The sequence below is a fragment of the Canis lupus genome, chromosome 18, assembly GCF_003254725.2.
Source record: "Canis lupus dingo isolate Sandy chromosome 18, ASM325472v2, whole genome shotgun sequence".
Classification (NCBI taxonomy): Eukaryota; Metazoa; Chordata; class Mammalia; order Carnivora; family Canidae; genus Canis; species Canis lupus.
The window spans coordinates 34,539,203-34,566,938 of NC_064260.1; the positions used below are offsets into that span (position 1 = coordinate 34,539,203).

Genomic DNA, 27,736 nt, shown 5'->3' on the forward strand with positions numbered 1-27,736 from the left:
CCTATAGGTTAATAGACTTACAAAGAGCGTTAACCAACTGCAATTTATGACCCTTAATGGGACCCTATTTGAATAAACTGTCAAAGTCATTTAAGAGCAGAAAATGTGAATATTGACTGCATATTTTATGGTATTAAAGAATTGTGGGTTTGTGTGGATGTAATGATGATATTGTGGTTATTTTTTTTAATGTCATTTTTTTAGCCATGCATTCTGAAATTTCATAGATGAAGTGATAGGATGTCTGAAGTTTGTTGGGTTGGGAGCAAGGAACACATGGGGGTATAGGTTAAATGAGATTGGCCATAAATTGCCAATTGCTGAAACTGTATAGCGAGTACATGGAAGTTACTCTATTATTCTATTCTTTCTCATTTTTACATATTTTGAATAAATAATAAGCTTTATAAGATGCTGAAATTTTCAAAATCAATAGGACAGTTCAATTTCTGACTTGTCTACTGTTTATGGTAATTAGCAAATTCACTTTATCATAGCCTGAGTTTCTAGCTTGTATCTTTAAGGAATACCTCTCAAGGTAAAAACCACACTCCTATTAACTTGTAATTACAGACTTTCTTACTATTTAATACCTTGTTATGTAAATACTGCCATGTCATAACATTAAATTTCTATGATGTTCTATAAAGCATTGGGCACAGGAATTATAAATCAGCTCACCCTAAAGAGGTCAATACTTAACAGCAATACACCATCTAATACTCAGTTTCAGACACGGAACTTTATACAAAAAAACTTTTATTAAGTACAATTTCATATTTAGAATTCTAAGGTTACAAATGTGATTAGATACTTAGGATACATAATTTATTCTTAAAATACATAAATTATATACAGACAGTAAAAAAATTAGTCTCCAAAATACTCAATAAAGATGTCTGGATGACACTTATAGAACTGACCTAGCAATTTTTTCTTCTCTTTGGCAGACAGTTTTGAATCTTCATCAATAGTCTTTAGTAAATTCATTAGTTCATCCTTGGTTGTCTTCTGTGTACGGTCAGAATAATCACTTTGATCAATTCTCTGGCAATATATATATCCTTTAAGTTTAAAAGTAAAAAGTTAAAAATAAATAAATAAATAAAGTAAAAAGTTCGGTCAATGAATCTATTTCTCAGATTTAACTTTAAAAAAAGCAATATTTTTATTTTTCAATTTGTAAAATGCACTGAAGATGCTAAGCACTGCTGACTTTCTAACCTTGGTCAGGTTACTTTTTGACAGAAGGAGGCTCTCTACTAAGTCTAGATAACTCTCAGTTTAAAGTTTAGTTGAAATTAAAGGGCAACTACTTAAAGCAAAACACTTTCAAATAAACACTAGGAATTTATCTTTGGTAGACCATGAAAATAGTATTTCTCTGATTACCTGTGTCTCTATTTGGATCTCTTCCTTTCTGAATGGCCATGAGCTTAACACTAACAATTTTATGCAGAGTTCCTGGAATCTTTAAAAAAAGAAAGAAAAAAAAAAAAAAAGAGAGACAGGACATTATTCAAGTGCATTTTAATCTAATGATCTATTACATAAGCTCAACTTAACTACCTTCAGAATTTTACCTTAAAAACATCTTTTTGATGATCCATTAAAAAGAGTACCAGAAGATCAGTTTTGCCTTTGGATAAATTTTTATTGTCAACAATAGCTTTTGAGAATATCCTTTTCACAACCATTCGGTTGTCACTCTATAAAAACAAAACAAAACACACCCAATAGTGTATATTTAAAAGAATGAGTTTTTAAAAAAGGCAATGTTGAATATTAATAGCCATTATTCATTTCAACATACCTATGCCCATGTAAGATAACCTTTTTTTTTTTTTTTTTTTATTTATTTATGATAGTCACAGAGAGAGAGAGAGAGGCAGAGACATAGGCAGAGGGAGAAGCAGGCTCCATGCACTGGGAGCCTGATGTGGGACTCGATCCCGGGTCTCCAGGATCGTGCCCTGGGCCAAAGGCAGGCGCCAAACCGCTGCGCCACCCAGGGATCCCCCATGTAAGATAATCTGACATGTGGGTCCTGTAAGTATTAAGGCTACTGAATACAATTAACATTTAGACAAAAGACTTACTTCTTTCTGTAATTTAAATTCAGAAGGATGTGCTGCAACAGCCATGAAATACAGTAGTCTTCTAAACTCTTCTCTATTTTGGGAATCCAAAAGCTTTAGAAAGAGCTGAGTGGCTTCTAATGCTATTTCAGTCTTCCCGTTCACTTCAGCCAAAAGAAAAAACTGCTTTTAATTTTGACCAAATATGACTCTCAAAGGGAACAAAATTCAAGGTAAAGCTTAAGCTAAACACTCAACTTACTCAAAGCTATTATCTATTTATTTATTTGAGAGACAGAGAGAACACGAGCGGTGAAGAGGGCGAGAGAAGCAGACTTCCCACTGAGCAGAGAGCTGAACACGGGCCTTGATCCCAGGACCCCGAGACCACGACCTAAGCTAAAAATAGAGACTTAACCAACTGAGCCACCCAGGTGCCCCTCAAAACCATTTTCAAAAGCAAAATAGAACAAAAAGACTAGTAATTACAATAAATGATCGATAGCAACCATCAAGGCAGCCTATTCTCAAATTGGCAACTAATACCCTAAATCTTTGTCATAATTAACTTAGGATTTTTTTTTTTCTATTTCTAACTTAGGATGTTAAATCAAACTCTTGGCTTCGTAAATGAATTCCCAGCCTGCTTTTCATTAATTCAACACATTTCAGGGATACAATATGTGTAAAGTACTGATGTATCTGCCTCTACCTGAGAAAAGTAGAAAGGATTCTCTGAAACCCCCAATTTGTTTTCAACAAACCATGTGGAACAGTCTGGCTCATTGGTAGAGGGACAGAGTGTCTACCATTTTGAAGACAATGAAGGGGGAAAAATGGTAGTGCTTTCTAAAAAAGAGAACTGCCACACTATACTTATTAAACTTCCAGTGAATGAGGGCAGCATTTCCCTGTGCCAACCAGAAGTCCCTGCATAACTTTAGAGGTTACTAAAGCCTCTTTTCAAATGAGCCCTAGAAGTTTTGAAGTAAACATACCTTCCAGGGATTAATCCAGATCCATTTCAAGCTTGAAGCAGTGCCATTTGGTTAATTCTGAGGATAATTAACTTTTTCCTGTTTCCTCCAAAAGACAAATTCCAGTATTTAGTAAGATCTTACTTACCTAAGAGTTCTGCAATGCCATTATGAACATCAGATAAATGATTTAACAGAGGTTCTCTGCCACTGTAATATTTGCCAATGGCATCAAACAGAAGTTCTTTCACTAAGTCTATCCTATCTGGTTGCTCAGGAAAGTTTCTGCTTATGTCCACCACCAACTGGTCTGGAAGGTATTCTAAGCAGTCAGTTGCTGCAGAGAGCCATTCATCTTCCCTATGGGGGAAAAAAGAACTATTTTTTAAAATATATTTTAATTATTTTATAAAGCAAAGAATAACATATATACACACAGTACCTAATTTACTACCTATTTCAAGTTTGCCATGAGGGTAAATTTTTATACTTAGAGATAGATATATGTAATTCTTTTTAACATAGAGCTAGATCGTGTATCACAGATAAAAAGTTTGGCTTCATATGTCTTTTTTTTTTTTTTTTTTTTTTTTGAAGTGAAAACAGAAGCTATCCACTACAATATAAACTGAAAAAATCAATCAAAATCCAGTCTGTACTCTTAAATTTGCAACAGAGGCCCAGAAACTCTTAAATTAAGTTCCTTGCTCAAGGTCCCAGGCAGGACTAGATCCCAGATCTGACCCCTAGGCCAGTATTTTTCTAACATGATGTTGTATACTTTAGAGCTTTATGTATGATCAATCTATCATCTCTCACTTTGCCTAGGAGAGAAAAGAAAACCATAAGGTAGGGTTTCAAACATAACATATTAATTTCCAACATAATGCAACCCGGTAACTTCAGAAAAAATGCTACATTTCAATAAACAGAATGAATAACTTTATTTATTTATTTTTAAGATTTTATTTATTTATTCATGAGAGACACAGAGAGGCAGAGACAGAGGCAGAGGGAGAAGCAGGCTCCATGCAGGGAGTCTGATGCGGAACTCAATCCCAGGTCTCCAGGATCACGCCTTGGGCTGAAAGTGGCGCTAAACCGCTGAGCTACCCGGGCTGCCCAGAATGAGTAACTTTTAATTTTCAACTTGTTAATATATGCATTTTATATAAAGTTTAAAAAAAACAATCAGGGCAGCCCCCGTGGTGCAGCGGTTTGGTGCCGCCTGCAGCCTGGGGTGTGATCCTGGAGACCTGGGATCAAGTCCCACATCGGGCTCCCTGCATGGAGCCTGCTTCTCCCTCTGCCTCTCTCTCTCTCTCTCTCTCTCTCTCTGTTTCTATGAATAAATAAAATATTTTGAAAAAATAAATAAATAAAAATTAAAAAAAACAATCATGTTGCTCTACTGCTATGAACCCAGGCGAACTAACTCTGCCATGACCCAGATGCATTATTATCGGGCAGGTCATGTCACCTTTCTGCACATCAGTTTTATCAAGTTCATAGGAAGATGCAGCTAGATGATATTTTAAGGTCACTTCTAGCACAATTTCTCACTCTATTTAAAATGTAAGGTAAACTGTAGAAATATGGGGCGCCAAGCTGGCTCAGTCGGTGAAGAATACAATTCTTGATCTTGGGGTTGTAAGTTTCAGCCTTGTGATAGGTATAGAGATTATTTAAAAATAAACTCTTAGAAGGGCATCTGGCTGGCTCAGCTGGTTAAGCATCTGCCTTTGGCTTGGGTCACGGTCCTAGAGTCCTGAGGCCCTGGGATTGAGCCCCATGTCAGGCTCCCCACTCAGTGCAGAGTCTGCTTCTCCCTCTCCCTGCTCTTGTGCTCTCTCTCTCTCTCAAATAAATAAAATAAGTCTTAAAAAAAATAAACTTAGAAAAAAACTAGATGACAGAAATATGCTTTAAATTCTTAAAATATATATAGAGAGAGATGTGTAGAGCACCTGGGAGACTCAGTTAAGCATCCTGATTTTAGCTCAGGTCACAATCTCCGGGTCATGAGATCTAGCCCTACCTTGGGCTGTGTGCTGGGGGTGGAACCTGCTTAAGATTCTCTCTAGCCCTCTGCCACTTCCCCCTCTTCAAAAAAAAAAAAAAAAAAGGAGATTATAGGTGTGATTTATTCAATTTTATTTTTTATAAACAGTGCTCATCATAATGATTTAAATACTTGTTGAATAATAAGCTGAAAAATTTAAGTTCCATTCCTTTTAAACATTCCCATCTCCCTAACTACTGCTGAGGCGAAATAATTAAAAATTAAATAAGCTAGAAAATACAAGATTTTAACCTTTAATAATTCTACTTAGAAGAGTTTCAAAGTTGCAAGGAATATAGAACCCTTCCTCTTAACGGAAAAAAATCATACTTCCCTTAGCACCTGAAATTAAGCCTTTACACCTTAAGATTTATATTCAGAAAAATGATAGTCAAATATGAGAGCAAGAGTTACTTTCATTTCTTTAATAAAACTAGTTAAATAAAAAAATACATATTCAATATATTCTGCAGAAGCATAAAAGTATAGGTAATCAAATGAGTCTAAGAATTTGCCAAATTGAAAAAAAAAACAAAAAAAGATTTTGCCAAATTGGTGGGATGCCTTGGGTGGCTCAGCAGTTGAGTGTCTGCCTTTGGCTCAGGGCGTGATTCCAGGATCCGGGATTGAGTCCCACATCAGGGTCCTTGCAGAGCCTGCTTCTTCCTCTGTGTCTCTATCTCTCTCTCTGTGTCTCTCATAAATAAATAAAATCTTAAAAAAAAAAAAAGAATTTGCCAAATCTCTTCATTTTGTAGCAGGTCCTTTTGAAGACCAGAGAGCCCTACATTTTAACAAAGATAAGAAGATGGGACTATAAAACATTTTCTTCACTTGATGTACGACTAACGCGTATCTGATCCTGTGGACGGAAGAATTCAAAAGATTATCTTAAAACCATGACCTATGATCTTCCTACAAACACACTCAAATTATTAGATAAATGTATTGCCACATACTGAGAGTCACTGTAAGCCTTGAGAATCCCTCGATCCAGATAGTTACTGCTGTTGACCAAGTCAGGTTGCCTCTTAGGCTGAGGAACTGTGGATACCTCTCGTTGTTGGAGCAAGGAGTCAAGAAGCGGAAGGTCTACCAGCTGCAGGAGACGTCTAATGGTTTCCTCTTGCCATATGTCATTAATAACTACACAGGAAAAATGACAAGGTAAAAAGTAACAGTATTTACTAAAAGCTCACCACAATACTTGTCTAGGCAAGTCTTAGGTACAAATTTGTGGCCAAATAAAAGGAAAGAAAAAGAAAAGAAGGAGGGGGAAAAAGGCAACCTTATGAAGTGGGTTCTTATGACAAAGTAAAACAATTCAAGATTTGTTTAAAGTGTAGGAGAACAGACTTTGGACGACAGGAATTCTTGTCATTCTTTTTACTGTAAAAGCAATATGGCAGAGATAAGAGATCAAGTCATATAACATGTTAATAAGGACTTTGGAAGAAAGAATGATTCATTATTCAATCTGAAAACTGGTTTGAAACTATTGGCTGATTATTCCACTCCGGGTTTCCGTAACTGGGGTGGGGGAGGGAAGGTAGAAATTGGTCATTAATCCACATTCCATTGCCACAGACAAAGAAGAACATAAGTTCTGTAATGTCTGAATGTAATTTTCAAAATTTTCCTTAACCTAATAAAATGTTAGAGAAAGTATCTGAGGGCATATTTTAAATAAATAAAAATCTACAAGCAAAAAACACTGCAGATTTGAACCTCCTCCAGCTGATAGGACAAAAGTCAGTGTTCAAGAATTCCAACACTGATCTATTTGTTAAAGATAATAGACCTCTGTTAAAACTTAATATAAACAGCTTTAATACACAGTGTGCTCTTTCTTTGTGCTTTGAATATTTAAATTCTAATAAAGGTTAAGATTGAAAAGTTTTAAATAATTTTATCCGAAATTAGTCTTCTATTTCTCACTTGTATCTTTACTTACCTTGTGGAGACAAGGTTGCAGAGATGTTTACATGAGGGGAGTTAGTGGGCTTTAAACTCAGATTTTCCCACAGGTCCTCTAAACTTGCTGATTTGATATCAGAGGACTTAAATAATGCATCCGAATACCTAAAATGAATTTAATTTTTAAATTAATGTTTATTAGTAAGCCCAGAGAAATACTTTACTATCAGAGAGCTAAGAGTTTCTACAAAGTTTATGTATTTCAGAGCAAAAACACAACAAATGCAAATTATAAGAGTAGAATACAAAAACATCCACCTTCTTTCTCAAGCCTAAATATACTCTAAATTTTCCTTTGAATATTTAGATTTAAGTAATTCAATGACTAAAATTTTGATCTCCAATTTTAAAACATAATCAAACTTCATTATGCTTACTGTCTTTATCAGTTATCTCTATTGCTGGGGCATTTTTTGGTGGAAAGTGCTCATCATTTTCCAAATATAGACCTATAATCCTTTATCCACAATTCTGTAACCCAAAAAGCTGTGAGAAATCTAAAATTCATTCAAAACTCATACGGTGGGACTCCTGGATGGCTCAGTGGCTGAGCATCTGCCTTTGGCTCTGGGCATGATCCTGGGATCCAGGATCAAGTCCTGCATCATGTTCCCTGAGAGGAGCCTACTTCTCCCTCTAGGTCTCTGCCTCTCTGTGTCTCTCATTAATAAATAAAATCTTAAAAAAAAAAAAAAAAAACTCATATGGTGACAAAATTGGTCCCGAGACTTAGTCTTATCCCAGTTGGTAGAAGTATTTTGTTTAAAATACTAATGTAGAAATACTAATGCATTTGGTTCCCAGATGCTCTCCCAGGCTCCTCTAGGAGTGTTATCTAATAGATGGTCTAGGTACAAAATTATCTTTTTAAAAACCCCAACATTCCAAATTTCTAAATGCATGTGGCCCCAAAGGTTTCAGATAAAGCATGTAGACCTGCATCTGGAAAGCACTGATTTGGCCCTGCCTTACCCTCAAATTTCCTCCCTATATGTCAAAATATATATATATCTTTTTTCTATATAGAAAGGTAAATTTTTTCATCTTTTTGAAAGTTATTACATTAAAAAAAGTTATTACATTAAGATAATTTATACATTAAAAACACACAATATTTGATACACAATACATTAAAAATAACTGAAAGTAGCACTAAAACTCTTTGGGTTAATCTCAATTATAAGAGCTTCAGTTACATGGTCACTGCTACAACAGTTTAGCTGAAGGAAATAAAAGGGAAATGTTTTATTGCATGACAAATAACCAATTATGCACTTATCCCATACATCCATTTCAAGCACTGGGTTCTACTATTTTTTTTTTTTAAGATTTTATTTATTTATTCACAAGACACACAGAGAGTGGCAGAAACATAGGCAGAGAGAGAAGCAGCAGCCTCCATGCAGGGAGCCCGAAGTGGGACTCAATCCTAGAACTCCGGGATCACACCCTGAGCCAAAGGCAGATGTTCAACTGCTGAGCCACCCAGGCGCCCCGGAGTTCTACAATTCTGTCTCCCAGTCTCCCTTTAAATGATTCCTTCTTCATTACAGCTGCTTAATTCACTCTCATCTGTAGAATGCACTATTGCAAGAGATTCCTACCTAGCTCTCCCTGTTAGGCTGTCTGCATGGCTGCCAGGATGACCTTTCTAAGAAACAAGATCATTTTCTGTGGCCTCCCCAACATCTGTATGACGGATCGCAAACTCTTATGTCATAGGAAACTCTGCGTTCTGGGCCCCACATGTCTTTCATACTTCACATCCACCATTTCCTGGATTCTAGTGATAACCTACCTGCCTACCTCCACCTTTTCTGTTCTCATACCACTTTGTGTATAAACTAATATATTTTTTACACTGTAATTGTAAATTGAAGTAGAAAAATCAGTTTGTTGAATATTTCTGCCAAATATAAAATATGACTAAGAATTCCAGGAGACACCAAATAAACAGAAGTCCACTGTATTTTATCAAATTTACCCATGGACCCAGAATTTAGCCTAATTTACAATTTCTAAAACAACATAAAGCCAGTCAGTCTCTCACTGAAAAGTAGATGAAATCCTGCCAATATCCCCAGGATAATCTTTTTTTTTTTTTAAAGATTTATTTATTTATTCATGAGAGACACAGAGAAAGAGAGAAAGGCAGAGACATAGGCAGAGGGAGAAGCAGGCTCTTCGCAGGAGCCTGAAGTGGGACTTGATCCCGGATCACCACCTAAGCCAAAAAGCAGGTGCTCAACCGCCGAGCCACGTAGGAGTCCCAACCCCAAGATAATCTAACATTATATACTGACCTGGAAGATGAATATAGTTTATTCTCTTTGCCTAATTGACTGTCTTGGTTAGGGATGGTTGTGAATCTATAAAGGCTGCAACTACTATCTTCAAATGTAGGTTTCTTGTCTTTTCCAAAGACTTTGGTTGGAACTGCTTCAAATACTTTATAGTCCATAAGTGCTTGACACACTCTCACCACTTTGGCCCGAGGAATATCTATATCCCCAAAATATTTATTCTGAATTAGGTGAGAAAAAATGACATCCACAGCTTCTGAACCAACAAAGCAGTCATTGTGTCTTTTTAAGTGGTGTCTTCGCTTTTTCACCTCCACCTGTGTTTGAAGAGTGTTTATAATGCTGCTCCACACGTATGTGGCTCCAAATGGTTTCTGGGCCACACTGAAACCTGGAATGGAAAAAACGCAGAGTAGCCTTGTTCATTTATAACCAGGTCTAAGCAATCCTTAAGCAAAAAGCAGCAATTTCTAAAGTTACTAATAAGGAACTATTATGAAGTCAGCTTGCTATTGAACTTTTAATTAGTAGCAACTCATTTAACATGTAGTACCTACTATATGCTGAACATTGTTCTATGTGCTAAGATACAACTGTGAGCAAAATAAAGTCCCTGTTCTCATGGACTTATACTTTATGGGAAGAGGCAATATGTATATGTTAGATGAATGCCAAGAAGAAAAATAAAGCCTGGTGAGGGATCCCTGGGTGGCGCAGCGGTTTAGCGCCTGCCTTTGGCCCAGGGCGCGATCCTCGAGACCCGGGATCAAATCCCACGTCTGGCTCTCGGTGCATGGAGCCTGCTTCTCCCTCTGCCTATGTCTCTGCCTCTCTCTCTCTCTGTGTGACTATCATAAATAAATGAAAATTAAAAAAAAAAAAAAAAAAAAAGAACTTCTTAAAAAAAAAAAAAGCCTGGTGAGGAGGAGAATGCTATTCAGATGAGATGTCAGGAAAGGTCTGACAAGGTGATATCTAAGCAGAAGCCTGAGTAAAACCGGGAAGCAAGCTGTGCAGATATTTGAGGAAAGGGCAGAGAGAACAGAAAGAGCAAAGGCCCGAGAAGTAAGAGTGCTTGGCCAGGAGAGGAGGAACAAAGCCAGCATGGCCTGAGTGGGTGACCAGGGAAAAAACATTAGGAAGTGAGATGAAAAGGGAGTGGAAATGGTCTTTGGGGTGGGGGAGTACAAATCAAGCAGGACCTTGTGGCAGTTGCAAATTATGTGCTAGAACTCTAAGTGCCTTACAGAAATAGTATTGGGTCATTAGCAACCCTATGAGATAGACATAATCTCTATTTGAGAGATGGAAAATAGATTCACAGGGATTAAGTGTAACTTCCAGACATTTTATTATAAGAGGTGATACTGGCCTTTGGCTCATGGTCTATATGATTTTAAAGCATTTATCAGTAAATAGATAAATGTATAGTTATACACACACACAATTAGTTGGAATAAACTAGTATTTTTAAAGCTTCCTATTCTGCAGGCTTCTGAGTTAAGTATTTTGTAACAGGGAAAACTGGTTCCTGCCCAATAGGAGCTTACAGGCTACCACAGAGATAGGAAAAGCACAGAAATTGGGCAAGATTTTAGCAAAACAGAAAAGAAAGAAAACATGCTTTCAAACATTTATCACATTTACCCTCGTTATAATAAACTGCTTTTGGCAAAACTACAAAGAAAAGGAGAAACAAAAGGAAAAAAAATGGACCTTAGGTTTTAATAAACTGATGGAATAGAGTCTAGCTAATCATCAGCTTGTTGGCTGGCTGGCTCCCTTTTTACATAAATACAAAGTATGCCTTTTTAGGTGTTACACTTTTCAACGATCCTCTGAATATTCAGTGGTTCTAATTTTTTCACCAGTGGTTCTAATTTTTAAGCCCCCATTTTTGTTAAGTGTATTACTTTAATTTTAGGATACTCTGCAGTGAAGTTGAAAACCTTACTTCCCTTAAGGTCATGTAAAAAGGAAAACTATGTATCAGTACAACTGTAAGGAATAAGAAGAGCTATAATTAAAGAAACTGCTACCTGAAATTATCTTCCTGCCTTTTTAGATAAAACAGAATGTACAAGATGAAAGCAAAGATAAGTTCCTGAAGGACATTAAAATTCCACTTAATGTACTTGGGTCATAAATTTTAAGTGGGTCATTTGGAATTCATCTTTTGTATTATAATAAATCATAGTGAACCATTACACATATTCACTTACAGTGTCATTAGGACACTTTTAGAAATTTTAACATCTTCACCATGAAAATTACTAACACACACACACACGCGCGCACGCCCTTTGTTTATTTGTATACTTCCCATACCAAACGTAGATGGGTAACTTATCCATTATAATGTTAGTTTAGAATAATAAGCAAGACTGTCTTTATATTTTAAAATTAAAGATACTCCGTAATCCAGTACTAAACAGAGAAGGTAGTAATTGATGCCAGCTATCCACATATCATGTGAGCAGTTTTAAGGACTGAATTATGGAGAATCAACTAGATAAACCAAGCTGGAACTAGATTTACTACTGGCTTAGTACTTAATATCTACTGAATAGAGCTGGAATGGAGCATTTAATGAAATCTCAAAATATGTCCAGGTCATTCCTGATGTCTAGAACTCTGTACTATTTCCTGCCATAAGAACTGAAAAAAAAAAAAAAAAGAAGTATTCACAGTTAATATTCTTAACTTCTTAAAATAGTAGATATTATAGCTGAGATTTAAATGAACTTAATGTCTGTTCTCTAGTCTCTTTTCAAATCTTCATCATATTGTTATTAATAAGAGCTAATATTTGAGTACTTAAATAGGACAAGCTCTGCCTTCTGTTGTTTAATCCTGATAAACTTCTTTGAAATACTTACTAATAATCTTATTTTGAAGAAATTGAGGTTCATGAGTTAAACAAACTTGCTCCCAGTTTCACACGTAGTAAATTATACTTTCTCTAGTACTCAAATGTAAATATATTAAAAAGTAAGTCACCAGTTTCGGCATCAACCTTTCCTGGAAGATTTGGATTAAGTGAAAGAGCTTTAAGCGAGCCAATAAGATTAGAAGAAACAAAACAACTTTAAGATTTGTGAGCCCTGGGCAGCCTGGGTGGCTCAGCGGTCTAGCACCACCTTCCACCCAGGGCATGATCCTAGAGACCGGGGATCGAGTCCCACATCAGGCTCCCTGCATGAAGCCTGCTTCTCCCTCTGCCTGTGTCTCTGCCTCTCTGTGTGTGTCTCTCATGAATAAATAAATAAAAATCTTAAAAAAAAAAAAAAAGATTTGTGAGCCCTAAAAAAAAAAAGAAGAAAAGGAAAGAAGATTTGTGAACACTTAACAAAGCTATTTAAAAAACAGCAGTCATTAAATAAAACAACCAATAAACAAAAAGTCATTATTCCTAAAATATAGTAAGATATCATAAATTCTATACTATATACTAGCCATAGTACACAGGATTAGGACAGGAGAGGAAAATAAGATCCAAACTTGTAGAGATCAGAGAGCCTTTTAAGTAGGAGTGAAACAGACTTCTGGGCTGGTAATGATATTAAATTTGAAACACATCAGTCATAACAGTTAAATTACAAGTAGGTAAGTACAGAAATCCTAAAAATCAAGGCTGAGTCACTTCCTACTTGGAGATCAATAAGACAACAGAAGGGAGTGGGAGGGAAAGCATACACAGCTTCAGTGACATGGAAAAGGCTAATGTTCAGAGGGGAAGTAAGAAGAATAAATTTCCCCGTATTAACTTGCTACTTAAATATGGGAAATCAGGAAGTTTTGCAGGTTGGATAACGCAGTATAAAAGATTAAAGAACAGGTTAGAGCAGGATAGTAGGCACCTGTGAGCTACACAGTGTTTCCAAAGTCCTCCAGGCATGATACAATTCAGCCCTTTCAGGTCCCCTCTGTTCTCACTGACCATTAATTCCCAACATTGCATCCTGGGATATTTCCCCCCAAGCATCACCACCCACAGACCCAAACTAGCTCATGTTCATACAGATACTTTACTACATAATATACCCTGCACTTGACAAGTACATGTGCCAAAACCCACGCCAGGATAACCTGTTTTTTTAATGCTGACTTCACCAGCTGAACACAGATCCCACATGCTGGTTTGAAACTTATTTATCATCATCTAAGAGCTGAAATGAATATGAGTATAGCAGACCATGGCCCAGGAAGACAAATTACTGTGACTTCTAAACAGGATTCAAGAACCAGTAGTAGACAATGAGCGCTTTGTAAGTCCAGCATCAGAATTTCAGCTTTGGCTTGTCCCCAACCCTCACTTGCATATGAGCTAGACATTTCTTACAATTCATCACTATCTGGGGTGTCTGGGTAGCTCACTGGGCTAAGTATCCCACTCTTGATTTTATTTTATTTTTTAAGATTTCATTTATTTATTCATGAGACACACAGGCAGAGACACAGGCAGAGGGAGAAGCAGGTTCCCTGCAGGGAGCCCGATGTGGGACTCGATCCCGGGACCCAGGGATCACCCCCTGAGCCCAAGGCAGACACTGAGCCACCCAGGTGTCTGCCCACCCCACCCCCGTCTTGATTTTAGCTCAGGTCATGATCTCAGGATTGTGAGATCAAGCCACATGTTAGGCTCTGTGCTGGGCCTCTGGAGCCTGCTTGAGATTCACTCTCCCCCTCTCCTTCTGCTCCTGCCCCTACCCCCTCTCTCCATTCTCTAAAATAAATAAAGAGGGGTGCCTGGGTCTCTCGGTCAGTTAAGCATCTGCCTTCCTTTTGGGTTATGGTCCCACGGTCCTGGGATTGAGCCTCAACTTAGCAGGGAGCCTGCTTCTCCCTCTCCGTCTGTTATTCCCCCCTGCTTGTGCTCTCTCTCCATGTGTCAAATAAATGAATAAAACATTTTTAGAAATACATATAATAAGAGACGCCTAGGTGGCTCAGCAGTTAAGCATCTCCCTTTGGCTCAGCATGTGATCCTGGAGTCCCGGGACTCAGTCCCACATCAGGCTCCCTACATGGAGCCTGTTTCTCCCTCTGCCTGTATCTCTGCCTCTCTCTGTGTGTCTCTCATGAATTAATAAATAAATAAAATCATGAAGGAAAGGAAAAAAAGGAGAAAGAAAGGAGAAAGGAGAGGGGAGAGGGGAGAGGGGAGAGGAGAGGAGAGGAGAGGAGAGGAAAGGAAAGGAAAGGAAAGGAAAGGAAATTCATTACTATCTGTATCCTGATGCTTCCTTATTTACTTTTGGTCAAGAATGTTCTAAAAGCATGACGGAAGGATCAAAGAGTCTAGAGATCAGCTGTGATAACCCTGGATAAGAGAATTAATCTCTACAGGTTGGTTTCTTCACTTACTGATACAAGAGCTGAACACTGTGTTTAAGGTTGGTTTCAGGTCTAAACTGCTGATTATAGGATTTTAGAGACTGAAATTCTACCCATGTCCACTTAGATATGGACATTGAACACCACATAAAATATAGTAAGAAATGAGGCTTAGGAACAAATATGACCTTATCAGATAAAACGATTTTTGGAAGATGGCCTAGAAAATTGTTTTAAACTAGATCTATAACATACTATACATGCTTGTAAGCACTATATAAATTTAGGCTAGTTAACATTCATTTTTCTTTTCTTTGTTTAAGATTTTATTTACTCATGAAAGATACGGAGAGAGAGAGGGGCAGGCAGAGAGACAGGCAGAGGGAGAAGCAGGCTCCATGCAGGGAGCCTGATGTGGGACCTGATCCCAGGACTCCAGGATCACACCCTGGGCCAAAGGCAGACGCTAAACCACTGAGCCACCCAGGCATCCCAACATTCATTTTTCAAGCAGACTCATCTTTTTTTGTTTTCCAGTAGCATGTACTTGAAATTTACCCAAAAGAGTTTACCAACAATAAAAAAGGTAAATTTCTAAAAATTGAAGTCTGATATATGTGTAATACTAAGTTATCTTTCTTTCTATAAATACCCATTAAATAATCGAGTTATTACAATAATTCTCTAAAAATCAAGTCATAAGGCAGACATGCCAACAAATTACTTATTCAAAGTTACAAATAAAAAACAAAGTTACAAAGGGACAATCAGCTTGAACCATGATCTGCAGAACACATCAACTGTGGCCCTGCTGGTGAAACTTATTTAGGATCAAAAACAGTTCTATAATTACTTCAAATTAGGATTATTCACCTCCTTAGATCAATATACACATTATGAAAGTGGATCCCAATGCAAGGTAAACACACACAGAACTATGAAAAAAAAATGCTACTTCTAAATGAACATGTAACAATCTCCTTTTCATTCTTGAGCATTAGATTGCCCCCTCCCCACCAGAAAAAAAAAAAGAATTCAGATAGCTCATGTTAGGCAATTTTCCACAAAACTTGAACAGTGAGCTAGTACCTTCTTTTTTCCAAATATCTTTACAGTTTTCAAAAGTTCAACTTATTTAACTGCCTTATAGACAGTTACATAATACATAATACATTTGGTTATTTAATACTTGTTAGTTGTAGATGAAAATTTATATTACTTTAAAATTTTTTACAGGAGGGCTAATGCCGGGGTTCTTAGTGGATGATTTTACTCCCAACTAAATATCTGGCAATGTCTGGAGACGTTCTTGGCTGTCAGAAGCTGAGAAGGGGTAAGTGCTGCTGGCATTTAGTGAGTAGAGGGGCTAGGGTCGCTGCTAAATACAGGCCAGTCCCCACAACAAAGAATTTGTCAGCAGTGCCCGAAGTTCAAAAACTGGATTGACTGAATACTATTTAGACACAAAAACTTGTGTTAGTGCAGCAGGTACCGTGCTAGTTTCTGTGGATACACACAGACAGAAGCACGAGGTACCTGGGTTCTATTCTCAGTTCTATCATTTACTAATGATGCAATCTTGGGCAAACACCATAACTTTTGTGCTGAAAACAGAGCTAATTCCAGGTCTCTCGGTCACTGTGAGGATCACAGGAGATAATATATGTCAGGAGGCTAGCATCAGTACCCTGCAACGATCAGATGTGTAACTCAAAACAAAGGGGGAAACTGTCAGAATCTAGAAGAGCCTAAGGACTCGATGTAATATAATATCCTGCATGGGATCTTGGAACACAAAAAGAACATTAGGCAAAAATTAAGGAAATCTGGAATAAAGTATGGGCTTCAGTTAATAATTATGTGCTAAGATTGGTTCATTAATTGTGACAAAGGTACTAACGTAAGATGTTAATGGTAAGGGAAAATCAGTGAAGGGCATATAGGACTCTACCAACTTCATGACTTCTTTGTAAATCTAAATCTATTCTAAAGTCTAAAAATGTATTTAAAAAGTAAAAAGAACTAAACCATTCATAAAAGACCCTGCTTCTGGGTCTGGATTTTGAACATAGCAGGGCAGCTCTCTCGCTGTGACCTATTGAAAGTCAGCCCTTGACACAAGTGTTTGAAAAAGAATAAAAAAGACCATAAAGGGATCCCTGGGTGGCGCAGCGGTTTGGCACCTGCCTTTGGCCCAGGGCGCGATCCTGGAGACCCGGGATCGAATCCCACGTCGGGCTCCCGGTGCATGGAGCCTGCTTCTCCTTCTGCCTGTGTCTCTGCCTCTCTCTCTCCCTCTCTGTGTGACTATCATAAATTAAAAAAAAAAAAGTTGGGGGGGATCCCTGGGTGGCACAGCGGTTTGGTGCCTGCCTTTGGCCCAGGGCGCGATCCTGGAGACCCGGGATCGAATCCCACGTCGGGCTCCCGGTGCATGGAGCCTGCTTCTCCCTCTGCCTGTGTCTCTGCCTCTCTTTCTCTCTCTGTGTAACTATCATAAATAAATAAAGGAAAAAAAAAAAAAAAAGGAAGCTGCTTCTTTAAAAAAAAAAAGGAAATTAAAAAAAAAAAAAGACCATAAAAATGGTTTAAAAAAGTAAAAAGAGAAGGTATCTTTCTTCTTCTTCCTTCCTCTGAACTAAGGGGATAGAGTCCCTACCCTCAAAGAGTTTATCCTTTAACTATTCATACCACCTGATGATGTCAAACTTTAAACAGTAAAGACTGCTAGCAGATAAGACAGATGTGTCACATACCAGAGGATTTTTTAAAATAATTTTTTTAAAAGATTTTATTTGAGAGAGAGAGCACAAGCAGGGGGGAGGAGTAGAGGGAGAAGCAGACTCCCCACTGAACATGGAGCCCAACTCAGGACTCTGGATCCCAGGACCCTGGGATCATGACCTGAGCCAAAGGTCACGATCTTAACCGAATGAACCACCAAGGTGCCCCATACCAGAGGATAAAACTCTTCATCAGAAAATCGTATGTAAAGCCTAAGTCATTTAGGATTAAAGAGAGTTTCAGGAATTTTTTTTTTTCCAAGAGGTTTTAAAACATTACTCACAGAATTGTCAAGACAAATGAAAAGAACATCTATTGGACATTAACCAAAACCTTATAAAAACAGACAGATGTAGAGAATTGAGCTTTGGGGATTCACATAAACAGCTGTGATTGAGTGGGGAAAACTTGCTATACACTGATACCAAGATGCAATGCTTTTATTGCATACTGGTTTTGATAGTCCAAAGTTTGTTTTCCCCTTACATTTATTAGAGATGTCAGGCTAAAGACAGACTGCCTCTAAAAAGAAGGCCGCAAGTAGGTAAAGTATGTAAAAGAAATATCTTCTAATAACACTTTTAAAATAGGTTCGGGGAACTACCCACCTAAGTAGGCACTGGCCCCTACTTTAATTCATAGAGATTAATGAGATAGCATATGGGAAGTACTTTGAGCTCCTTGGAAAAGTGATACCAGGTGAATTCAAAGAATTAGGTTACAGTATAAAGGGATAGCAGGAGAACGTACCACTTTCTTGTTTGTATTAAAAGGCAAATATCTTCAAAATACATGCTGAAGGTTAGCTTACAGCGTTCATTTCTTCTACATAAATCAGGTCCCTGGTTGTTACAGGTGTGGAAGAGTAACTAATAGGCAGAAAAGGAAGAAGACAAAGCTGCTCGCCAGAGCACACAGAGAGCGAATAGCAAGGGACCAAGAAGCAGCACAGGCTCCTATTACTGTGCTCCATGGGACTGTGACAGAGCCACTAAAGGGTGGAAGAGGGATTAACAAATGCAAACAGGTAGGGTTCCAACTCTTAACAAGCAAAACAAATGAAAAAAGGCAGTGGGCCCTCCTCTGCCCCCTGCACCTGCAGTGCAGGAAACTGGTCTTTTCCTTGGGTTCAAATCTGCTAAACCAGCATTTCGGCTCTTCCCTCTGAGAGTCGTCTATTTAATTTTGAATACATCCTCCCTTATGCTGTCTCAGAACTTGTTCACAAATGCCCAAAGCTCAGAACTGGTATCTCAGCTGTCAGAGAAGACAGGGTGCTATGTTTCTTCTAATCATGGAAAAGCTGGCAATTTCTTTCACTCAGAAAGTAAGCCTAAAGATTTCCCAAGACTGTTTCCAATTTTGAATTCTCAAGTGATGACTGAATCCCTTCTCTTCAGCATGTAAAACAAAAAGAAATTCTGAATGTAGTCCTCATATGCTTATCTGAATTCTTTAAATTGGAGCTGAATAAGATCAATATTACGAACCTTCCTAGGCACGTAGTTCTCCATCACCATTTATCATTAGTATTTTGAAGATTAAAAGGAGCATTAGTAATTATAAATCAAACACAAGACTGGAGCCATTGAGATGCACCCAACTGGCCTAAGTCAATTCACTGACTACTGTCGTCTGGAGGAAGGAGTCAGTTTCACTGGTTGGTATTTTCCAAAGGAAAAGTTTTTGTCAGACAGGAACCTGTTAACACCCCCACACAGCAGATACAGAAAGGGAGAAAGGTTGTAACTTCTCTAGAAAGGGGGGGGGGGGGAAGACAAGTGTTATCTGAATATCTTTATTTACTGAGTTGTACATGTGCTAGGATCAGAATTTTAGAACCGATCGTCCATTCCGTTCATTTGCTTGGACGTTCAAAGAAAGATGCAAAAAAAAAAAAAAGAGGCCAAGCAAACTGCCCCCAAAGAGAGGGTCAGGCTGGCGGCAGAGTTCACCAACACCTCCCCCCGAATGTCATAGGACCATTTTTTAAAAGTTCAAACTTCTATTCACTGAAATGCTGCTCGTCCAGAAAATTATAACGAATACTTTTTTTTTTTTTTAAATGCCAAGTCGAACAGAAACAGCCCGTCACTCCCAGGGAGTCTGGAGAGCAGAGCGGGCGAGAGGGGCGCGCGGTGGAGCCAAGCGGGCGGGGGCACCGGGGGCACCGGGGGCACCGGGGGCACCGGGGGCACCGGGGGCGGGGAGGCGGGAGCCGGGGAGCGGCTGGCTCCGGGGACCGGGGAGCCGGCGAAGGGCGGCGACGTTCGAGCTGCGGAACTAGGCAAGAGCTGGGCGGGCGGGGGTGGCGCCCCGCGGGAGAAGGACCCAGCTCGCCTACAGACGGGACCGGCGCGAGCGGCTGCGGGGCGCGGGATGCGCGCAGGACGCAGCCTGAACCCGCCCCCTGCCCGGACCCGGGTCCTCAGCACCTACCGGGAGGCCTCTGCGCCGGGCTGCGGAGAGCCGACAGGTTCAGCGCCGCCGCCTTCTCCCGCACCGTCGCCATCGCCCCGGAGCCCGACCGCCGCTCCGCCGAGTGGGCGCCCGCGCCTCCGCCGCCCGGTAACTGGCCCGGGACGGGGCGGGGCCTGCCCGGAGCCCCGCCCCCGCCCCGCCCCGGAGCCCCGCCCCCACCCGGGTCACGTGCCTGCCCCGGCGGCTTGTCGCCCGCAGCCCCGCGGGCGCGAAGAGGTGCGCTCCCGGGCTGCGCTGTGCGCGGGGCCCGCGCGGCGGCCGAGTGGGGAGCGGGTCAGCCCGGGCCGGGGGGCCGCGCCGCCGCCTGCTTCCCGCCGCTGCTCGGCGTCTCCCGAGCGCCGGCTGCAGTGAGCGCCCCGCCCGCCCGGCTCACCTGGGCGCAGGCCGTGCCCGCCGGCTTAGCTCACCTGGGCGCAGGCCGTGCCCGCCGGCTCGGCTCACCTGGCGCAGGCCGTGCCCGCCGGCTCGGCTCACCTGGGCGCAGGCCGTGCCCGCCGGCTCGGCTCACCTGGGCGCAGGCCGTGCCCGCCGGCTCGGCTCACCTGGGCGCAGGCCGTGCCCGCCGGCTCGGCTCACCTGGGCGCAGGCCGTGCCCGCCGGCTTAGCTCACGCGGGCGCCGACCATGCCCGCCAGCTCGGCTCACCTGGGCGCAGGCCATGCCCGCCGGCTTAGCTCACCTGGGCGCAGGCGGTGCCCGCCGGCTCAGTTCGTTTGTCAGGGTGCCGACCTGCGCCACCGTTGGTTAACTCCGGGACTCCGCAAGTGGCTTAACTGCTCTGTGCCTCAGTGCCCTCACCGGTGGGGTGGAGGGTTTTTTTGTTTTTTGTTTTTTTAAGTAGGTTCCACGCCCAGCATGGAGCCCAAGGGCGCTGAGGTCCTGAGGCCAAGACCTGAGCTGAGTTTGAATCTGAAGCTTAATGCCTGAGCCACCTAGGAGCTCCTGGTGTGGTGGAGTTTTGTTTACTTCTAAGATTTTATGTATTTATTGGAGAGAGAGGAACAGGGAAATAAATAATGTCTAGTAGATTCTGGGTTAGGCGCAGAGCTAATTCCAGACCCCAAAATTATGACCTGAGCAGAAACCAAGAATCTGAAACTTAACCAACTGAGCCCTCCGGGTGCCCGTGGCATGAAGTTCTTCCATGAAGCTATTTCATTACATAAGCTAAGTCATGTTCAGAATATTAGTAGTTGGTTCTGAAACGTTAGTGCTTTAAATTATGTCATGATGACGAATGCACGGAGTTTTTCAGGCATCCCTCCCTGTAAAAAAACAAACAAATCTTTATCTGGCCCAGGAGAGCAACGTCTAGAGGTCATGGTTAGGAGGGTAGCTGGCTGGCCATGGGGCTAGCTGCCAAGGAGATCGGTGCCGCCTCCAAAGTCACTCCCCGTCAGAAGGGTAGGGACAGGGTTTGCTATGCAAAGGGAGTGAAGGTTAGGAGAGAAGAGGAGGGAGGGTTGTTAACGGGAATTTGAAGGTGAACAATCCAGAGGTTCACTGCTGTGGGTGCTTCTGAAAGGATGAATGATGTAAGGGACTAGTAATTCAATTGCCAGATACTTGCCCATTTTTTCCAAATTTAGGAATTTTGTAATCATTTTAAACCTCTGGAACATATGTCTGGTTAGAAGGAGGGTGCCTAAAAAAAAAAAAAAAAAAAAAGGAGGGGATCCCTGGGTGGCGCAGCGGTTTGGCGCCTGCCTTTGGCCCAGGGCATGATCCTGGAGACCCGGGATCAAATCCCACGTCGGGCTCCTGGTGCATGGAGCCTGCTTCTCCCTCTGCCTGTGTCTCTGCCTCTCTCTCTCTCTGTGTGTGACTATCATAAAAATTAAAAAAAAAAAAAAAAAGGAGGATGCCTGGGTGATCAGGTTGGTTTTTTTGTTTTTTGTTTTTTGTTTTTTTTGGGGGGGTGATTAGGTTGTAAGTTAGGATGGCGTTAGGTGGGAGTTCATTGGTTAGCTTATTGGAAGAAGGTCCTACGAGTGGTTCAAAGAATACAATACTGAAAATACATGTGCTTGTTACAAAGACTACAAACTTAAGACACTGTGATCCTAGAACCACAGTTTAGTTAGTGCCTCGGATCCGGATCCGGATACCTGCTGTTCTGAAGATTTAGAAAACAATGCCAACTGGTTAGTCCTTTTTTATATGCTCTCTCCCCCTGGTGGTAGTAAAACGTGGCCCCACTTCTGTTCAAGGAATTTCCTCTGTGATTTCTCAGTTGGGTCCTGCTCACAGAGATAAGATACAGCTTAGGACCAATTTCAGGCATTCCCAGGCTGCATAATTAAATAAAAACACATGTTCATTCTCACTGCCTGAGAGAGAAAAAAAATACTCATACCAAACTCTGAAACAAGCCTTGACAAACACTAGTATTGGGTTTTTGAAAAAGTTGACTTTACTGATCATTTTGACAATTTATGTAACATCTTAAATAATTTTTGCCAGTTTGTGCTATATTTATCTCCCCTGAAGTGCTCTATTTCCTCTTCTCTGCCTAACCACATTCTAGGCACCCTGGAGGCCTAACTCAAATCCCACCTTCTTCACTGGATAGTCTGTGCTCTGACGTATTCCCTCTCTGACCACCGATGGCACTTACCAAATATATTACTATTTAGTGTGCCCTCCCCCAGCTTGTACAGATATTACCTAATTATTTCAGCACACACATGTGGATTGCCTAACAAAACTGGAAGATTGTCCAGGGCAGAGAGCATATTTTAACCATTCAGATTCTTTTAGTATCTAGTGTTAGGCATATAATAGATTTATTAATTATCCTTCTATCAAAATACAGAGTTTTAAAAAAATAACAGCTTTACAACCTAAGTGTCTCTCAATAGATGAATGGATAAATAGGAAGTGGTATAATGGAATATTAGCCATAAAAAAGAATGAGATCTTATCATTCATGACAACATAGGTGGAACTAGAGGATGTTATGCTAAGTGCAAGAAGTCAGAAAGTCAGACAGGGAAAGATAAATACCATATGATTTCACTTATTGGTAGAATTTGAAAAACAATAAATAGACATGCAAATAAAATGTTTAGTCATGTAGGCTATTACAAAGTCTTCTAAAGCTTAAAGAGTTAATATACACCTGAAAATACCCTCTTCTGTTACTTAGGAAGATTTTGCTCACATGTATTTTGCATTGCTTGGTATAGATTGTCAGTTCAAATGAGTTCATTTAAACAAATTTGAATCCATCCACTCATAATTTAGAAGAAAAATTTAGATTTGCATGTCCTTAAAATGGTCTTTTGGGGAGGTGATTTTTTTTTTTAAGATTTAATTTATTTATTCATGAGAGACACAGAGATACAGAGACATAGGCAGACAGAGAAGCGGACTCCTCAAAGGGAGCCTAATGCAGGACTTGATCCCAGGGCCCCAAGATCATGACCTGAGTCAAAGGCAGACACCCAACCACCGAGCCACTCAGGCATCCATAAAATGGCCTTTTTAAGGAGACCAAAGACCTTGGGTCTATGAGGACTTTAAAGATACTCTAGGTCCTGGGGGATCCCGAGTGGCTCAGTCAGTTAAGGGTCAGATTCCTGATTTTGGCTCAGGTTGTGATCTGGGGATTGTGAAATCCAGCCCTGAGTTGGACTCTGCACCCCGCAGGAAGTTTGCTTCTCTCTCTCCTCTCTCCCTCTCCCTCTATGCCCCCTCGTCCTCCCCTAATTGTGCATGCTCTCTCTAAAAGAAGTGAATAACTTTTTTAAAAAGATACTCTAGGGCAGCCCCAGTGGCCCAGCGTTTTAGCACTGCCTGCAGCCCAGGGTGTGATCTTAGAGACTCGGGATCGAGTCCCACGTCGGGCTTCCTGCATGGAGCCTGCTTCTCCCTCTGCCTGTGTCTCTGCCTCTGTCTCTCTCTCTCTCTCTGTCTCACATGAATAAATAAATAAAATCTTAAAAAAAAGATACTCTAGATCCTGAAACCAATATTACACAATACATTAACTAGAACTAGAATTTGAATAAAAATTTTTGGGGAAAAAGATATTCTAGGGATGCCTGGCTGGCTCAGTCAGAAGAGCATGTGACTCTTGATCTCAAGGTTATAAGTTTGAGCTTCACATTAGGTGTAGAGATTGCTTAATTAAATAAATAAGATAAAAATATTCTAAAAATCATAGTCTAGGGGCACCTGGCTGGCTCAGTCTGTAAGAACATGCAACTCTTTTTTTTTTTTTTAACATGCAACTCTTGATCTTGGGGTTGTGAGTTCAAAGCCCATGTTGAGCAGAGAGCTTACTTAAAAAAGAGAGAAAATAAATATCACAGTCTAAAATTAAATTTTCTACTGATAATGGTTTCTACCATTATACACTTTTAAAAAATGCAGATTCCTGCCTCCATCTCACTTTTTGATTTCCTGCTTCTGGGGTGGTGTCACTGACAATCTCCATCATTTTTTTAGATTATGGTAAAAATACACAAATCTTCACATTAACATTCACAACTGATACTTACAAAGCAGGATGTCAGTGAACCACATCTTGAGCAGTACTTCTCTGAAATCTCAAAGTTTGGGATCCCTGGGTGGCGCAGCAGTTTGGCGCCTGCCTTTGGCCCAGGGCGCGATCCTGGAGACCCGGAATCGAATCCCACGTCGGGCTCCCGGTGCATGGAGCCTGCTTCTCCCTCTGCCTGTGTCACTGCCTCTCTCTCTCTCTCTCTCTGTGAGTATCATAAATAAAAATTTTAAAAAATAAAAAATAAAATCTCGAAGTTTCCTTTTTCCCGACAGGACTTTTTTCATGAATGTGAGTTCCAAGACCACAGAAATTTTTGTCTTTTCACTGCTGTATCCTCAGCACTTAGTTCAGAAGATAGTTTGTACTTAGCTCTCAGTACTTAGCTCTCAACAATTTTTTGTGAATGCCTGAAAAAATATCTCAGATGTAGTATCAAGCAAAAATCCATTCCAAGTGTATAATTTTCTGTATACAAAGTATGCTTGATATCATGGTGTATCCTAAGTTTTTAAAATTTTTATTTATTTTTGTCATTATTTTTTAAGGATTTTATTTTTCAGTAATCTCTACGCCCAACGTGGGGCTTGAACTCACAAACCTGAAATCAGGCGTCACACACTCTACTGACCGAGCCAACCAGGTGACCCTTAAGCTTTTTTTTTTTTAAATAAACATAAAATTTTAATATAAACTTCTGTACAATTTTACTTGGATATTTAAATTATAGAAGATTAAGGAATCAACTAGTATTAATAATGAATTACCCTTCATGTGATTTCAAATACAGGACTTTTAAAGTTTTCTTATTAGTTGAAAGCTGTGGATGCTATGAAAGAATTAGAATAAACTATGTTTACCATAAGTATTTTGTAGAAATATTCCAGTTATCTACAATCCACCCCCTTTGTTCTTTATATAGACCATAAAATTCAACAATGACCCTTCTCATGGAGCAGTGAATTACATTAAACAGTTGTTTTATTTTTTGTTCTCTACAAGTTTCAATTAAGTAAAAGCTAACATATATCATGACTACTACTTAAAGTACAGTAATGTCTGTAGCAAAGTCGTGTGACTACTTTGGGCTGGCAAACTTATACATAGAGATAAACTATGACCATCATTGTCATAACTTTATTAAGACAGAATTTGGCTTAGATCAACACCATTTTCTCTTTCACAAATGGTGCTTCTCTTCTCCCTCCGCAAAATGTGTATAGCTTTATTTTTCTTCTGAAGCAGTACGTGCAAAGTCTAAAAAACTACCACTGGATATTTAAAGCTACAAAACTTGTTAGATTCATAAACCTTGGGATGCCTGGGTGGTTCATAGGTTGAGCATCTGCCTTTGGCTCAGGGTGTGATCCCAGGATGCTGGATCAAGTCCCACATCCGGAGCCCTTGTGGGGAGCCTGCTTCTCCCTCTCCCTATGTCTCTCCCTCTCTCTCTCTCTCTGTCTCTCAAGAATAAATAAATAAAATCTTTTTATTTTTATTTTTTTTTTTAATTTATTTTTTTTTTTATTTATGATAGTCACAGAGAGAGAGAGAGAGAGAGAGAGAGAGGCAGAGACACAGGCAGAGGGAGAAGCAGGCTCCATGCACCGGGAGCCCGACGTGGGATTCGATCCCGGGTCTCCAGGATCGCGCCCTGGGCCAAAGGCAGGCGCCAAACCGCTGTGCCACCCAGGGATCCCAAATAAAATCTTTTTAAAAAAGGATTCATAGGGATCCCTGGGTGGCTCAGTGGTTTAGTGTCTGCCTTCAGCCCAGGGTGTGATCCTGGAGTCCCAGGATCAAGTCCCACATCAGGCTCCCTACATGGAGCCTGCTTCTCCTTCTGCCTGTGTCTTTGCTTCTCTCTCTCTCTCTCTCTCTCTCTGTCTCTCAGAATAAATAAATAAATATTTTTAAAAAGAATCATAAACCTTTAATTTCTCTGATTAAAAAAGAATTCAAGATACCATTCATATATTACCCAAGAGTCAATGTCAGTTAAGAATAGCCTTTGCATCTCAAACTTCTCTTCAAATGATCTTTATTTTATTATTTTTTAAAGATTTTTTTTATGTATTCATAGAGACAGACAGAGGGGCAGAGACACAGGCAGAGGGAGAAGCAGGCTTCCACAGGGAGCCCCATGCGGGACTCGATCCCAGGAGCTGAAGGCAGATATGCTCAACCACGGAGCCACCCAGCTGCCCCTCAAATGATCTTAGAAATTCAAAAACTAAAATGGTAAGAATTGCCTTTGCCGAGAGCCATAAAACACAAAGCTGAGTACTCTGATTATTCCTCCTGTCTCACTGGTTATTTTTTTTTATTTTTATTTTTTTGGTTGTTATTCATATTCTGTATCTCTTCTCCCTGCCTACTAAGGGTCAAGTGTCCCAGGGCTCAGTCCTTTGTCCTCTTCTCCATTACTCCCTTATCTAGTCTTATGTTTTTTTTTTTTTGTCTTATGTTTTTTAAAAACTTGTTGAAGACTTCCAAAATTATTTCTCCAAGCATTTCATTAAAACTGCAGCCTCATATCTGCTGCTGGCTCTAGTTCTCCACTTGCTTGTCCAGCAGACATCCCAAACATATCATGTGCACGACCAAACTCCTGATCTTTCCCCCTCTACATCTGTTCTGCACCAACTTTCTCCCGCTCAGTTAATGACAGTGCCAACCAACTCTCTAGTTGCTTAGGTCAAAAATCTTGAAGTCCTCCTCGATTTCTCTCTTTCTGTCACCCACTACACCCAATTCATGAGAAAACCTGTTGGTTCCATTTTCCAAATATACCCAGAATCTGACCATGTCCCACTCCCTCCCTTCCTACTACTCTGGCCTGAGTCTCTGTTGTCTCTTACCTGGACTGCTTCAGCGGCTTCCTGATTGACCTTGCTTTTCTCTTTGCCCCCACCCTTCTCAGTGTTTTAACAAGGCTGCTAGAGTAGTCCTTGAACCGTAAGTCTGGAGATGCCACCGATTAAACCTCTGCACACTCTACCTTTCCATCTTGCCATTCCAGCCACAATAGCTTTTCATCTGTTCCATGGACACATCAGGCTCATTCCTGCCTCAGGACCCCTGCACAGCTGCTCAGTGTGCCTGCTGTGTTCTTTCCCCAAATAAACACACGGTTGTTTCTCTCTTGTTCTTCAAGTTTTGGCTTAAATGTGACCTTCACAACAAGGACTTCCTTGACCATCCTGTTTAAATACTGCCACAACCTCCTCT

At 40.3% G+C, this 27,736-nt stretch overlaps 1 protein-coding gene and 1 long non-coding RNA gene across 4 annotated transcripts in view; one reads left to right on the top strand and one right to left on the bottom strand.

The window, feature by feature from the left end:
* The window catches only part of LOC118351350 (uncharacterized), a 36,095-nt gene that overhangs the window by 4,673 nt on the left and 3,686 nt on the right, over positions 1 to 27,736 (top strand). The window contains exon 3 of one of the 2 annotated variants that reach the window (XR_004806661.2): positions 15,971 to 16,067. The exons of the other annotated variant lie outside the window; for it this stretch is intronic. This is a non-coding gene — a long non-coding RNA (uncharacterized LOC118351350). The remainder of the gene's footprint in view (positions 1 to 15,970; positions 16,068 to 27,736) is intronic. 2 annotated transcript variants of the gene reach the window in all.
* DEPDC7 (DEP domain containing 7) lies at positions 743 to 27,694 on the bottom strand. Of its 2 annotated transcripts, XM_025452413.3 has the most exons (10): positions 27,507 to 27,694; positions 24,504 to 24,710; positions 9,398 to 9,788; positions 7,072 to 7,199; positions 6,077 to 6,263; positions 3,204 to 3,415; positions 2,100 to 2,242; positions 1,584 to 1,709; positions 1,393 to 1,471; positions 743 to 1,064 (listed from the first exon to the last, which is right to left on the bottom strand). In XM_025452413.3, the coding sequence occupies exons 2-10, from the start codon at positions 24,526 to 24,528 to the stop codon at positions 871 to 873; spliced, it is 1,485 nt and encodes a 494-aa protein (XP_025308198.1). In that variant the 5' UTR covers positions 24,529 to 24,710; positions 27,507 to 27,694; the 3' UTR covers positions 743 to 870. The 2 variants fall into 2 exon arrangements, with proteins under 2 accessions (XP_025308198.1, XP_025308197.1); XM_025452412.2 differs by lacking the exons at positions 24,504 to 24,710; positions 27,507 to 27,694 and adding an exon at positions 19,958 to 20,114.

Bases quoted from the DNA above. Each gene is read 5' to 3' on its own strand.
- DEPDC7 (XM_025452412.2), bottom strand. From the start codon at position 20,030: ATGGCGACGGTGCGGGAGAAGGCGGCGGCGCTGAACCTGTCGGCTCTC. The intron at 7,200-9,397 runs GTCAGTATATAA...AATTCATTTTAG, and splicing joins AAACTATATTCATCTTCCAG to GTATTCGGATGCATTATTTA. The intron at 1,710-2,099 runs GTAAGTCTTTTG...TTGTTTTTATAG, and splicing joins AATTTAAATTACAGAAAGAA to AGTGACAACCGAATGGTTGT.